The 15,116-nt window shown below is 40.9% G+C and overlaps 1 protein-coding gene across 8 annotated transcripts in view; it reads left to right on the top strand.

Moving 5' to 3' along the window:
• pigg (phosphatidylinositol glycan anchor biosynthesis class G (EMM blood group)) overlaps nucleotides 1–15,116 on the top strand; it is a 107,564-nt gene that overhangs the window by 29,855 nt on the left and 62,593 nt on the right. For 7 of the 8 annotated variants that reach the window (XR_009797115.1, XM_061834940.1, XM_061834941.1 and 4 more), the window contains one exon: nucleotides 4,365–4,577. Coding sequence is in view for 7 of the 8 variants with exons in the window: in XM_061834940.1 (XP_061690924.1) it covers nucleotides 4,365–4,577 (213 nt within the window). In the remaining variant the exon portion in view is untranslated. Of the gene's footprint in view, nucleotides 1–2,055; nucleotides 2,332–4,364; nucleotides 4,578–15,116 lie in introns of those variants that run through there. The other variant, XM_061834943.1, reaches the window with a different exon arrangement.

Genomic DNA, 15,116 nt, shown 5'->3' with positions numbered 1-15,116 from the left:
TAAGTACCGGTAATATGAATTGCATGTAAGAGAAGATGTTATTACATTTTTTCCCCCCTACCTTATGTACTTCCGATGCGCGTACATGAACTCATTGCAAAAGTTGGAAACCAAAATTATTGTCCATAGATAAACTATCCAATTCAGTCGTTCAGCAATGTTTGTTCGCACAATAATGTGGAGTATTATTTTAGACATTTGAGATTTTATTAATCTGCTTTAAGATACTTGCTTTAAAAAATATTAAACTGTGTTGAAAACAAAGGCAAAGGTGAATTAATCCATAGACATGTATTTTTTTAGGATGAAATGTCAAAATCTTATATGTTGGGATTTTGATTCAGCTGCAACAACGTTCACGATTGAAAGGTTCGTTTAGTAAAAACATTACATTAACAAATCTTCATTTTCTTCTTCAAACCTTTTTCTTTTGGCTTGTCCTGTTATGGGTCGCCACAGTGTGTGATCATCTTCATCTAAACCTATCTCCTGCATCTTCCTCTCTAATCCCAATTGCCCTCGTCTCTTCCCTCACAACATCCACCAACTTTCTCTTTGGTGTTCCTCTTGCTCTTTTGCCTGGTAGGTCCATCCTCATTACCCATCTACCAATATACTCACTCTCTCGCCTCTTGAAATGTCCAAACCATCGAAGTCTGCTTTCTCGACCCTTGTATGCAAAACATCCAACTTTGGCTGTCCCTGTAATGAGCTCATTTCTAATCCTATCCAACCTGCTCACTCCTAGCTAGAACCTCAACATCTTCACTTCTGCCACCTCCAGTTCTACTTCCCTTTCTCTCTTCAATGCCACAGTCTCTTATCTGTACATCATAGCCGGCCTCACCACTGTTTTATAAACTTTGCCCTTCATCCTAGCAGAGACTCTTCTGTCACATAACACACCCAACACCTTCCGCCAGCCATTCCAACCTGCTTGGACCCGTTTCTTCACTTCGTTACCACACTCACCGTTGCTCTGGATTGTTCACCCCAAGTATTTTAAGTTGTCCAGCCTCACTATCTCTTCTATCTGTAGCTTCGCTCTTCCCCCTTCACCCCTCTCATTCACACACACATAGTCTGTTTTACTTCAGCTAATCTTCATTCCTCTCGATTCCAGTGTGTCTCCATCTTTCTAATTGTTCCTCCACCTGCTACCTGCTTTCACTGCAGATCACAACGTAATCTGCGAATATCATAGTCCAAGGGCATTCCATTTTAACCTCATATGTCAGCCTATCCATTACCACAGCAAACAGGAAGGGGTTTAGAGCTGATCCCTGTTGGAGTCTCACCTCCACCTTAAATTCTTCTGACACCGCTACGGCACACCTCACCACTGTTCTGCTGCCCCCCTTACATGTCCTGCACTATTCTAACATATTGTTCTGCCACACCAGACATATTGACAAATATTGTGGTCGTACTTTTATTCAGGATTATGACTGTTCCACAGAAATGTTCTCAATTTAAATTTTTCCAAATATGGAAATTTGGGCAAATTGTTCTGAGAGTGACATTTTATAGGTTAGGAGGTAACCTTATTTTGTGTGTGTGTGCGGGTGTGCATTTCTGCATGCATGTACGAAAATGTGATAGTACTGTAAGTGGGTGTTTCATACACGCACGCAGAAATGCACGCGCGCACACACAGTTGCCTTCATGGTGTGCAGTCGGCATCCATCTTTCTGTCTGTCTGTCTATCTATCAGTTAAAAGTCTTTAAAGTGTACTGGGAATAAAGTACTTGTTTACATTTAGGTATCGTATTTTCGCAACCCCAAGACGCACTGTATTAAAAAGCGTAGCCTCAATTGCAGGTGCAATTTCAGTGTTAAACACACATACAAGGTGCACGGTATTATTAGGCTCTGGCATGGTGGCGCTTACGAGGCAGTGAGGCACAATTTATATCTGTTTTATTTTTGTAAGCAGAAGAACAAACTTCTACTCTCCCCACCCCTCCTACCGGTAGAAGCAAGTCACCAGTCAACACCCCATCCGCAGCCACGGTGTCACACCAAACCAAATTCATTTCACTGCACTTGTTTTTTTCTCAGCGGTTGTTTGTTCTTTGATCATTAATCCATTGCTCGAGTTGTTCTTCCAACTCGGGCCTCCTTGTATGACCGGTGGACTTCTGCGTTGTGTAGTTTTGAAGACCACGTCGTGACACAGGATTCGTTTCGGAGGCAATCTACATTGATTTGACGCAGCTGCTGTGAACAAGGCGGAACAAACACTTTGTGGTTTCTGTAGCATCAAGCTAGGACCAAAATGTACATCGTTGAAAAGAGCAGTGGTAAAGACAGTGACGGTACTTATTACGGTAGGGTGTGTCCCCTCTTCGTCTACGTGAGGGTGCAAGGGCGGTACTTAATTGCAACGTTCCACTCTGGGTTAATATGTCAGGCAACTATTTACAAATTTTGTGTGATTATAAACATAAACTAAACATATATACTTTTAACACTGTTACCCTTGCCTTGTTTCCGCTTCGTCTTCTTGACTTAGTGAAACTTATTTTCCTGCTTCCTCAACTTTTGTACTATGGATTCATTGATCTTGAATTCTCTCGCAGCTCCTTGTTACCCATGTTTCTCCGTATAACTGATAGCTTGCAGTTTAAAGTGCGCTTCTTAAGTGTATCTCTCCGTTGGTGCCATTTTTGCGGGTCCTTAGCCAAAGCGATGTTGTTTGGCACAAAACACATAATGTACCTTCTGGGGGGCGTGCCTTTAGCGTCCTCTCCCTTGCCCACACTTCCCCCTGTAACATCCTCATGCTGTTCTTTCACACATCCTCTTTACCACTTTACTGTATAAGTAGCGTGTCAGCAGGAAATTCTCCCTATCAATTAAAAATTTTGGATGTTGGTTGACCCATAAGGCACCCTGTCGATTTTTGAGAAAATTAGAGACTTTTAAGTGCACCTTATTGTCGTGAAAATACAGCACTGACTGCACTCTTCTGCATTCGGCATTAAGTTGTTGAATTAACATTCAATTATTCAAATTACTATTTCATGTTGATGTTAGTACCGTGTGTGGTGTACGTTACCAAGTAATGTGTTCAGTTAAGATGGTGCTTTTTTTTTCTTTGTGGTGGATAAGTGATATTCCTGCCACGTGGCAGCTGCTGTTCCGAAAATTGCCACAGCAAAACTAACATCAGACTTTGGACTGATGAACAAAACAACACAGTTGCCATTATAAGTAAATCTAAGTATTAACACTACAACGCCTTTTTGTTGATATTTTTCACATGTAAGCATCTGCTTGTAACATGGCGCGCCTATCAAATTTTAAATGTCAATGTGTCCCCTGAGCGAAAAAGTTTGCCCACCCCTGTCCGATTTGCTTTTATTTCTGGTATAAGAGCTTACCCTAACTAAAACCAATGGGATGAGGCATCTCCAAGTGCAGATGAAATCCTTCACCCTGCTACATTGGCATGTCATGCATTAAACATGCAAGGTCATTTTGCCATTGCTACAAAATTCATCGGTTGCCAACGTTGAGAAGAGTTAACCTCAGGAAGTTTAACACTGTGGTGCATAAATCAGTGTGTTGTGCTTTCAGCCGTGGATCAACATTCAGTGAACGATTTCTTTTTTTTTTTGGGGGGGTGAGTTATGACATTTCTGTTTTCCTTGAACCCCTCTGCTGAGAGTAACTGTAACTTGAATCCATGTAGCTTTACCAGTTCAAAGTAAATACTCTAAATTAGGAGAACAATAAATATAAAGACAGTGCAATGTTTAACTTTGCTTGGGGTAAAACAACATAAAAGTAAGTGGAGGGATACCTTAGCAATGTAAATATGATGTCACTTGGAATAGCGTAGTAGACACTAACCTTTTTCGACTAGAAAATATACAAATACCCCTTTGAGCTTTGTTGTCACAGCCTGCAACTGTCTCGTGTTTAAATCAGAAACACTGAGCTGCATTGATTTGTACCACTCCAACAAAGTTTTTAATGTTATAGCTCGCTTGCTAGAGATTCAATTTCTGTCATCTTGGTGTAAACATTAAAATGTTTGCAAACGGTCATAGTTTTGAAAAAGCAGAATTCAGCTTTTAAAGGTGAATTCCATTGCAAAACAAGTTTTGTCATTAGTGGAAAGTCAATATTTTGAGGGTGGACAAAGCTTGAACACATTCCAATAAACATATCAATCGAAAATGTCAGGCCCTTGATAGAATCAGTCTCTGGATAGAAAACAACAGTAAACCAAACATACGGTAATTTAAGGACAACAGCTGATGCAGGAAAATGACTTAATTTTAATTGTAATATTTTCATGTATGATGCAAAGTAATTAGAATGTTTGTGCATTTTTTTTTGTCTGTCATGTCAGTGGGCATGGAGTACCCTGATGAAGTTGAGCAAGTTGACCTCACTCCAACACTGGCCCTGTCTCTGGGCCTGCCCATATCTCAAAATAGTGTGGGCCGTGTCATTCAGAGTGTATTTGATGAAACATCACTTCGAGACCAGCTGCGCTTTTTGCATCTCAATGGACACCAGCTAAACTGCCTGCTCAAGGACAGCATTCCAGACTATATGAGAGGTAAATTACAAATCTATTGTCTTAAATAGAATGAGCATCACAAATATTTCCTTTAATCCAGTGGTTTTCATTTTTTTTGGGTATTTTGGAGTGCCTGTTCACCCATCAAGTCTTAAATTAAACAACAAAGTCAATTTATTTCTGAAAATGTTTCTCTGAGTGACCTGTTTGGATCCCGGTTTTTAGGTAAACATTTAATGCAGATAAAAATTTACAGTTAGATAGATATGTTAGATAATCATCTTCTTTTCCTTTAGGCTTGTCCCGTTAGGGGTTGCCACAACGTGTCATCTTTTTCCATCTAAGCCTATCTTGTGCATCTTCCTCTCTAACACCCACTGTCCTCGTGTCTTCCACCACAGCATCCATCAACCTTTTCTTTGGTCTTCCTCACGTTCTTTTGCCTGGCAGCTCCATCCTCAGCACACTTCTACCGATATACTCACTCTCTCACCTCTGAACATGTCCAAACCATTGAGATTTGCTCTCTCTAACCTTGTCTCCAAAAACATCCAACTTTGGCTGTCTCTCGAATGATCTCATTTCTAATCCTATCCAACCTGTTCACTTCAAGCAAGAACCTCAGCATCTTCATTTCTGCTACCTCCAGTTCTGCTTCCCGTTGTTTCTTCAGTGCCACCGTCTCTAATCCGTACATCGTGGCCGGCCTCACCACTGTTTTGTAAACTTTGCCCTTCATCCTAGCAGAGACTCTTCTGTCGCATAACACACTAGACACCTTCTGCATGCTCTCTGCTTTCACTGCAGATCACAATATAATCTGCGAACATCATAGTCCAAGGGGATCCCACTCTAACCTCGTCTGTCAGCCCATCCATTACTACCGCAAACAGGAAGAGACTCAGCGCAGATCCCTGGTGCAGTCCCACCTCCATCTTAAATTCTTCTGACACACCTGCAGCACACCTCACCATTGTTCTGCTGCCATCTTACATGTCCTGTACGATTCTAACATATTTCCACAGTTCCTCTCTTGGTACTCTGTCATAGGGTTTCTCTAGATCCACAAAAACACAATGTAGCTCCTTCTGACCTTTTCTGTACTTTTCCACTAGCATCCTCAAGGCAAATAATGCATCTTTGGTACTCTTCTTAGGCATGAAGCCATACTGTTGCTCGCAGATACTTCTGTCCTGAGTCGAGCCTCCACTACTCTTTCCCATAACTTCATTGTGTCGCTAATGAACTTTATTCCTCGATAATTCCCACAACTCTGAACATCGCCTTTGTTCTTAAAAATGGAAGCTAGTACACTTTTCCTCCATTCTTCAGGCATCTTTCTGCCCGCTAGTATTCTGTCGAATAAGTTGGTCAAAAACTCCACAGCCACCTCACCAAATTGCTTCCATACCCAGACTGGTATGTCATCGGGAACAACTGTCTTTCCATTTTTCATTCTGTTCTGTGACTTTGTACCTTCTCCCTTACTAATCAATGCCACTTCCCAGTCATTCCCCCCCACAACAATACGTCACGATTGCCGACAGGAATGTTTGTTCCAATGTATCGCTAGCTTGTTGCCACGAACGCCGATTATGTTGAACTAAACTTTCAGCATTTTCAAAACATTGCGAATATAGACCGTTTGTGTTTATTCCTTGACACGCCAGTGCATTTAACTTTTCTTCAGATAAAGCTTGTCAGATCAAGAATTTTTATTGATGAAAATTTTACTATACTGTTTTATATCATGTTGCACTAATATCAGTTGAAATTGGAAATTATCATTTGTGTTTTAATTTTTAATTTTCTATTTTAGTTATATATTTTTTTTTTTTAATTTTAATTTAGTTATGTTATATTAATCCAGTAAGTTATTTTAAGGCGTTCCTAATCACATTCACAACTGTATCTGCGAGCATGACTGACCACACCCGTACATTTTTCAAATGTGAGTGACTGCAGTATTAACCCCCCCCGCCAAGCTTATATAGTATATTAAAGGCAACTGATTATACTATTAGTATTACTAGATCTATATCTAAGATAGTGAGCAATGTGGTCAAGTGTATCAGTACAACGTTACGTAACAAGTTTGAGACTTAAAAGTTAATAGTATTTACTACAGATCAATTTCTTTAACATGTTTTGGTGTAGAAATTCTAGGATATATTTTCATGTATATTCTATATCTATACTATAATATGTATAATGTGGGGAAAAGGACAATTTTAGATGTCTTTTTACTGAATATTTCACTTAATTCATTTGTCTTGAGATAAGATAGCATGTTTTAAGCATATTTTAATGACGATTGTGATTGTGATGTATACAGATACACATACAGATTCTGCACACAAGTGTGATAGGTAACACGAAAATAGGAAACTGTCAATGACGAATTCGTCTTTGGGTTATAATATATTATATTATGTGGCTTCTCGGGCTTCCTCTGACTCCTGAAAGATCTTGTGCTAATATCAATGGTTTCTCCGTTGATATCCATGTAAATACCATTGAAATACCCCTCGCTGAAATACTTGAAGCCCTGCTGTCTGCTTTTCAACGATATTTTACTATTCGCTAAGAATGCGAGTGAAAAATCAGCTGGTAAATCGGAGAATTTCGCTCTAGTCTTTTCTTCCTGTGCCGCCATTTTTGCTAATTGTTTATCTGAGGTTAGCACACGTGGGGTGACGTAACTTCAGGAGGCGTGGTTAAGTGCCCTGTACGGAGGGGTCAATTGAGTGTCCCTCGACATCCAAGTGGTCGCCATATTAGCCACGTCATCTGTCCTTGACGTCATCGTCACTTCCGCCGTTGAAAACGCGCAGTGCCTGCTACTATGGAAGCCGAACAACAGAGATATTCGGATTCTTCCAACGCACCTTCTGACACGGATGCTCTTTTCGAAAGGGACAACACCACACAACCGCGTGAAGTTACCGGGGCAATATTACACTATTGTTTCGAGCCCTCAGGGCAATATTACACCATTGTTTCGAGCCCTCAGGGCAATATTACACCATTGTTTCGAGCCCTCAGGGCAATATTACACTATTGTTTCGAGCCATATTCAGATGATATTGCCATCACGGCCAAACCGCATCCCGTCCGATCCACTTCCGTGGCCGAGATGAGCCATCGCAGCTCTTCGCAGCCGGCCGGTGTGCCTTATGACAGAGCCGAGCGGTGCTGCTTTAGGGTGGGGCTCACGGACGCCACAGTACTTGATGAACACAGTCGAGACCCACCCCCGTCGCAAAGCCCGATGCGCAGCCTTCGCTGAAGATGTGACCGCCGAACGCGGCGCCTCAGCTGGTGTGGCTGAGTTTCGGCCCGCCGTGCTATGTAAGGAGTGGGTGGAGCCGAGCTATGTTGCAGGCTGAGTGAGACATTGTTGGCTGGGCGGATCTGTTGTTACGTTATGAGAGAGACCGATTACGTTTTCTGCCCCAAACTATTATTTTTTTTAGTAGCTGTATACACACCTACCTGTTATTTGGAACCCACGAAGCTCTCGTCCTTTGCACCCATGCAATCCATTTTTCACAACGAACAGGGTCTCTTTCAAACTTATGAAGGGTAATTCTATTCTCCCGAGTGTTCAAGCAATGTCCAGCAATGCAATGAGCCGGCATTTTGGCTAACACGGAGGAACAACGAGCTACCTTCCCGGAGGTAAAACTAATGGAAACAAACGAGTCCACGAGGGGGCGCCGCTGTCCTTTACGTCACTTCCTGCTTCTTCTCGAAAACAAATCCCTGACAAGATTTTCATGCCGGGAGTTACAAAAAGTTGTATCCGTCAAAATCATGTTTTGTGGTGAAAAAACACATGGGACCATATTGGCTGTGGGTTTTTCATTAGTAATATACCAAAAATCATCCGTTTGATGACACTTGAGCTTTAAGCACCCTTATCTGCTGCACATCCTTCCCATCTCTATCGTACTGTCTGGGGAAAGAGCTGTTCTGCTGCCCTCATACATGTCCTGTACTATTCTAACATATTTCTCCGCCGCACCAGACAGACTGTCTTGGTAATATGTCATAGGCTTTCTCTAGGTCTACAAAGACTCAATGTACAGTGAAGAACACAAGTATTTGAACACCGTGCTTTATTCCAAGTTCTCCCACATAGAAATTATGGAGGGGTATGAAATTTTATTGTAGGTGCATGTCCACAGTGAGAGAGATGATCTCAAAAGAAAAGCCCAGAGGTCACAATGTATGATTTTTTTGTTTTTGTTTTTTTTTTTAAAACAATTTTTGTGATACAGCTGCAAATAATGTATTTGAACACCTGTCTATCAGCTACAATTCTGACCCTCAAAGACCTGTTAGTCCGCTTTTAAAAGTCCACCTCCAGTCTATGTATTGTCCTGAATCAGATATACCTGTGTGAGTTTGTTAGAGGCATAAAGACACCTGTCCACCCCATACAATCAGTAAGACTCAAACTTGTAACATGGCCAAGACCAAAGAATTGCCCAAAGATACCAGAGACAAATTTGTAACTCCACACGGCTGGAAAGGGCTATGAAAAAATTGCCAAGCAGCTTGGTGGGGAAAAAAAGGTCCATTGTTAAACCAATCATTAGAAAATGGAAGTAGCTAAACATGACGGTCAATCTCAATCGGAGTGGAGCTCCATGCAAGATATCACCTCGTGGGGTCTTAATGATCCTTAGAAAGATGAGGAATCAGCCCAGGACTACACAACAGGACTTGGTTCATGACCTGAAAAGAGCTGCGACCACCGTTTCCAAGGTGACTGTTGGTAATACACTAAGATGTCATGGTTTGAAATCATGCATGGCATGGAAGGTTCCCCTGCTTAAACCAGCATGTCAAGGCCTGTCTTAAGTTTGCCAAGACCATTTGAATGGTACAGAGCAGTCATAGAAGAATGTTTTGTGGTCAGATGAGACCAAAATTGAACTTTTTGGTCATAATTCCACTAACCATGTTTGGAGGAAGACAAATGATGAGTTCCATCCCAAGAACATTATCCCTACTGTGAAGCATGGGGGTGGTAGCATCATGCTTTGGGGGTGTTTTTCTTTACATGGGACAGGACGACTGCACTGAATTAAGGCAAGGATGACCGCGGCCATGTATTGTGAGATTTTGGGGAACAACCTCTTTCCCTCAGTCTGAGCATTGAAGATGGGTCATGGCTGAGTCTTTGAACATGACAATGACCCGAAGGACACAGCCAGGAAAACCAAGGAGTGGCTCCGTAAGAAGCATATCAAAGTTCTGGCGTGGCCTAGCCAGTGTCCAGACCTAAACCCAATAGAAAATCTTTGGAGGCAGCTGAAACTCTGTGTTTCTCAGAGACAGCAACAGAAACCTGTCTGATCTAGAGAAGATCTGTGTGGAGGAGTGGGCCAAAATCTCTCTGTAATTGCAAACAAAGGCTACTATACCAAATATTAACATTGGTTTTCTCAGGTGTTCAAATACTTATTTGCAGCTGTATCATACAAATAAATCGTTACAAAAATTATATATTGTGATTTCTGGATTTTTCTTTTTAGATTATCTCTGTCACAGTGGACACGCACCTACAGTGAACATTTCAGACCCCTCCATGATTTCTAAGTTGGAGAACTTCCAATATAGGAGGATGTTCAAATACTTATTTTCTTTACTGCATTAAGCAGGAAAAGTTTCCATTTAGAGGTCCAGCACTCACAACACACATCACGCACACAGCAACAGTCACTCGGATTTGACGCGCGTGACCGCGCTCGCGCGCCTCCGTGCTCGCAAATCTGCACAGTGCGTAAAATTTCTGAATAGTAAAAATAGATATTGAAAGACGTGACTTATTTTGTGTAGTCTTGACATTAATTTACGTGTTTATTTCATAAACATTAACTAAACAAGCCTGCTCCAAAACAACCAGTATTCACCCAGAAACAGGAAATGCAAGTTAGGCCGAAAGCGCATGTTCAGAGCTGCTTCATGTATTGTGAGCGCATTTGCGTCTAAAGTCGTCATCATGAGCCATGTCAAAGGACACGAGACAGACTGTAAACCAGCAGCCAGAACAGGCGTCTGTGAACATGTGACTGGCAATTCATTGATTTAAAGCTGTATCCAGAATATGCTATGACAAAAGGCTTCTTTATCCTCTCACGTGCAGCGACTGCGCTCACGTCACTGAGGGTCTCATGCGTGTAGTTTGCCTTTATACTCGAGCACAACCAACATGCTCAGTTTTGAAAATTCACTGCCATTCTTCTCCACGTCTGACACGTCGCTCTGGCTGGTATTGGCTACTACGCCACCAGTTGGGGCTCCCCTACACGTTTTGGTCATTCCCAATGGCTCAAGCGTGTCTGCTTGAAGAAATGGACCTAAATGACCAGATGATATATTTAATTATCCTGCAAAATTGATGGAGAAGGTGGCGATGTAGATGCTATGTGGAGCTGGGAGGAACAGTGAGTACGTCATCACAGCATGTGACTGAACAAGCCAATCACGAGAGATGAGCTCCTTCCTCCAGAAGTGCTGGGTGGGGCAATGCATAGGTCGCGTGATGTCAGCCATGTGACCACGGGAATATAAAGTATACTAAAGCCGACACGTCGATTAGTCAACCAATTGTTTTAATGCCTACCCAGACCCATTTGGAAAGTCAGATGCCTGGGGTCACACCCCACTCCACCCCTGAACCACCCTCCACATTGCACGCCATAGTGTGGGATCATTGTAATTAACTTTTAATCATCAGGCCAATACTGCTTGCCTACTGTTTCAAATGTGTTGTTTTTCTTCAAACTACGTTTTTTCTTGAGGTGCCAGTGACGCATTTGTTACATATAATCATAAAACACACGTCTGCATAGCTTTGCCACAGGACGGTGTCCCAGATGGAATTATTCATTTTAACTGGATTAAAAAAAAATTAATTCAAATGACCCTGAACATATGTAGATGTTTGCATGCATTTCATCACCATTGCAACTGATTATGATTCAATTCGATACTGTTTTGGCATCCATCAGTCCAATTTCTTATTTCCATGCCACTGAGAGTGTTGTCTGCCCACCATCTAATGTAGTGTTTGTCCAAAACATGACATACTAGATAGCCTTATCTTTTTCATCTATTTTCTAATTTTGTGATGCTGTGTATTTCGCTGCGTAAAAAACAAGCCCATTGTAAATTAGTTCATATAGATTATCTCAGAATATGTCCTTTGAAATAAATTCAACAATTCAATAATACATTACCTATTCAGATCTTTGATTTGTTTGTATTCTACTCCCATCTGTGTGCTCAAAAGGGGACTGGGAAAGGACAGCACGAACAAGTACTTGTTCTCTGAGAACAAATAAATCAACTATGCAGACCTTATCACACGCTTGATCAAAACAGAATTAAACCCTACAGTTAATGTGAAAAGGCCATCTGGGTTTGCAGCAACAAATATTTCCTTAAATATTTTTTTTCTGCTTGAAACTCAGGACCATGTGTTGTCCACCTTCCAGTAGCTCTCCCACGCCTCTTGACTCTGTCTCAGTCAATCTCTTCCCATTCTTCACTCTCTCAGATGCAAAGATATTATGCAACAGTTGCCGTAGGTAAACTAATATAATGATGATAAACAATCCCAATTTCAGCTATATTTGATGGATAGGACCAGAAATTGGAAATGGAGGTGAAACATGCTATCTTTCCCTTTCTGGTTGGAGTTTGCATGTTCTCCCTATTAGATGGGCAGCCAGAGAGACAGACTGACATTTTTACTTTCAATTTTAGTCTCGGGTTTCCATGGTGATAAGATGAGATGGGAAATGATTTCAGCAGAGTTACTTCTGGATGTGTTGATTTATCTATTTATGTATTCATTTTTTCTTTTCCACACACATAATATTGAATATTGAGTTAAGAATAGGAGTTAAGAAATACACCTGATATGTTTGTTAAGTAGCTGTTTTGGGTCAGTGTTTGCAGACTGAGGTGAAAAATACTCTAAATAAGTAAAAGAAAATTTCACAGAATACTTTGCCAGAGCACATTATTGTGTAGTGGTTAGCATGTCTACTTCACAGTCTAACTCCAGCCTTGCATAGATTATTGTACAATTTACAATTTCTGTGATTTTAGGTTGTAATATTTCTACCAACCTTTCAATTGTTTATCAACAATTTTGGTGCTGAAATTGTTTTACTGCAAAATATTTTTAGAAGAGCAGCTATATTCATTAATGTATTCCAAATCAAGTTATTGCACTACAGTGTCCTTGAATCGCCTACAAAAGCATTATTGAGATATAAAATTATTTTGTTTTTGAGCATGTAAATGCATCGCAGAAATGTAAAGAATGTATAATTTGTTGCTTCATTAATTGCAATATTTAAGGCAAGACCACTGTTGAACACAAATTACATTGTAAATCACACATTTCAATCTCTCTCTCAAAGCAAGTTAAAACAATGTATTGCTCTAGGTAAGAAGTAACAAACTACAAGTACATAGTACATAGTACTTGTAGTTTGTTACTGTGCTTTAGTACAGTAATCTCTCATTTTTTGGGGTTAATGGGGACCAGAACCCCCCATGAATTGTGAAAAACTGTGAAGTAGGATCCCCCCAACATACACACACACACACACACACACACACACACACACACACGCACACACCGGGAATTTTCGTGTATCTGTGTACCAGAATGATTAAAAGATGTAAATAGTATTTATAGTTTACATATTTGACATTACAACAGTACACATATTTACTTAAATCTTTAATTAATAACCTTTGTTAACAGTCGTCTGACAGTAGTTGGAAAACACGTTCTGTGTCCTCATCTTTCTGACATTCACTGCCACACTGGCAAAAATCGGTACAGCTTAAGTTCTTTGTTCTGATAGAACATCTGGCAGAAGAACAGATCTGTTTTTCATTGACACCTAACCATGTCAATGATGGCCTTTGGAGCTGGAAGGCTATCCGTCATGGTTGCATACTGGAAAAAACACAAAGGCACCCGTCTTTATGAATGGTGGCACAAACAGGCCCTTGAACCCTCGGGCATTTTGTACAACATATGGCATATGTGGTTTCAATATCTTCCATTGGTAGGTATGTTTGGTTCTGTGTTTAGACATCAATAAGGTTAATCAGCTGGAAAAGATTTGCATGCTGTAACAAGGGTTCTTTACATCCTGTTCTGCTTCCACCGGTGTTTGCTTCTCGCTGTCCATGGGAAAAACACGCTTTATCAAGCAGGATTTGTGGTCCTTTGCAGTGTGGGGACCAGTAGCTAATGCATGTGCATGACGGCCTCGGGGGGCCTGATGAGAGACAGGGTGTGTTCTTTGAACTGCTTTGCAGCCATCGTTGGATCTCAACATAGTTGCCATCATGCACACTGGACCTCTCTTCTACTATGTCAAGCATATGCTGGTAGGAGTTTATGCGTTGCACCAACTCTTCCTTGTCACGATCAGACTGGGAACGCATACACTGCTTCCAGTTAATAGACTCCTGACATTGACAAGTAGCTCCTTCAGTAGCTTGTGATTTGTCACTCATGTTTAGAGCCTGAAAAAAGAAGAAACAACACCATTATGTATTATAATACAACCACTATCAAATTACATGTAGGGTACAGTAAATTGTTCAACTTTTAACTTACATAATATACGCCTACTACAATAATCAGATCACTAGATAAAGGTATCCTTGCGTTTGGTGCTTAGTACGGCTTAATGACGAATTTGTCTTGTGAAATTGGAAAGTATTTGCAAGAACTGCAGTAACAAATGTCTCAACCCAGCTGCAACTTGGAGCATTGGAATCCTTGGTCTTACAGCTGGTAGTTTAGCTGTCAAAATAAAAGTTGTAGGTCATTTAGAAGCTGAGATATTGAGGAAAACTCTTTTCATGGCAGTCATTTTGTGAAATCCCAGATGGCGGCAATATAGGACTCGGGCCAAAGGGAAACCATGTTTTTCTGGTTGTTCATGTTATAAGGTCTCCAAAAATGTATAGTTTTGATAAATTCCACAAAAATCCAACGGAAGTTAAAATCCAAATATAGTGAACCTGACTACAACATACACAACAAGTAAATGGGTGGGACAAGGGAAGTTACTGTGTGAGGCGTAGATGTTGTGCGACCAATCAGCTCACGGGATAAAGCAACTCGTGCTCTCATTGGTCGATGTTGTGCCGGGAACCAATCAACTTATTTTTTTGCTTCATTGGTCCACATGTTGCGCTGGGCATATGCCTAGGATCAATCTATGTTGTATCAACCCGCGTTTTATTAATTGCGCCTCATGTAATGTAGTACGAACTGTAAGTCAATCTACTTTCTACGTCTTGGATATAAAATATGAGCTCGTTAACTTTTAAAGAGGCAGTAAATGTGCCCCAAAAATGGCATGTAAAATTGAAAACAGATAAGACTAATATTAACAAATCTACCAAATTCATTCATCCTCCATTCCGCTTATCCTCACTCAGGTCACTGATCTGCTGGAATTTTTCCCAGCTATCTTTGAGTGAAATACGGTGTACATCCTGAACTGATTGCCAGCCAAT

The sequence above is a fragment of the Syngnathoides biaculeatus genome, chromosome 11 (genome assembly GCF_019802595.1).
Source record: "Syngnathoides biaculeatus isolate LvHL_M chromosome 11, ASM1980259v1, whole genome shotgun sequence".
Classification (NCBI taxonomy): domain Eukaryota; kingdom Metazoa; phylum Chordata; class Actinopteri; order Syngnathiformes; family Syngnathidae; genus Syngnathoides; species Syngnathoides biaculeatus.
This window is presented reverse-complemented; position numbering and strand designations above follow the sequence as displayed.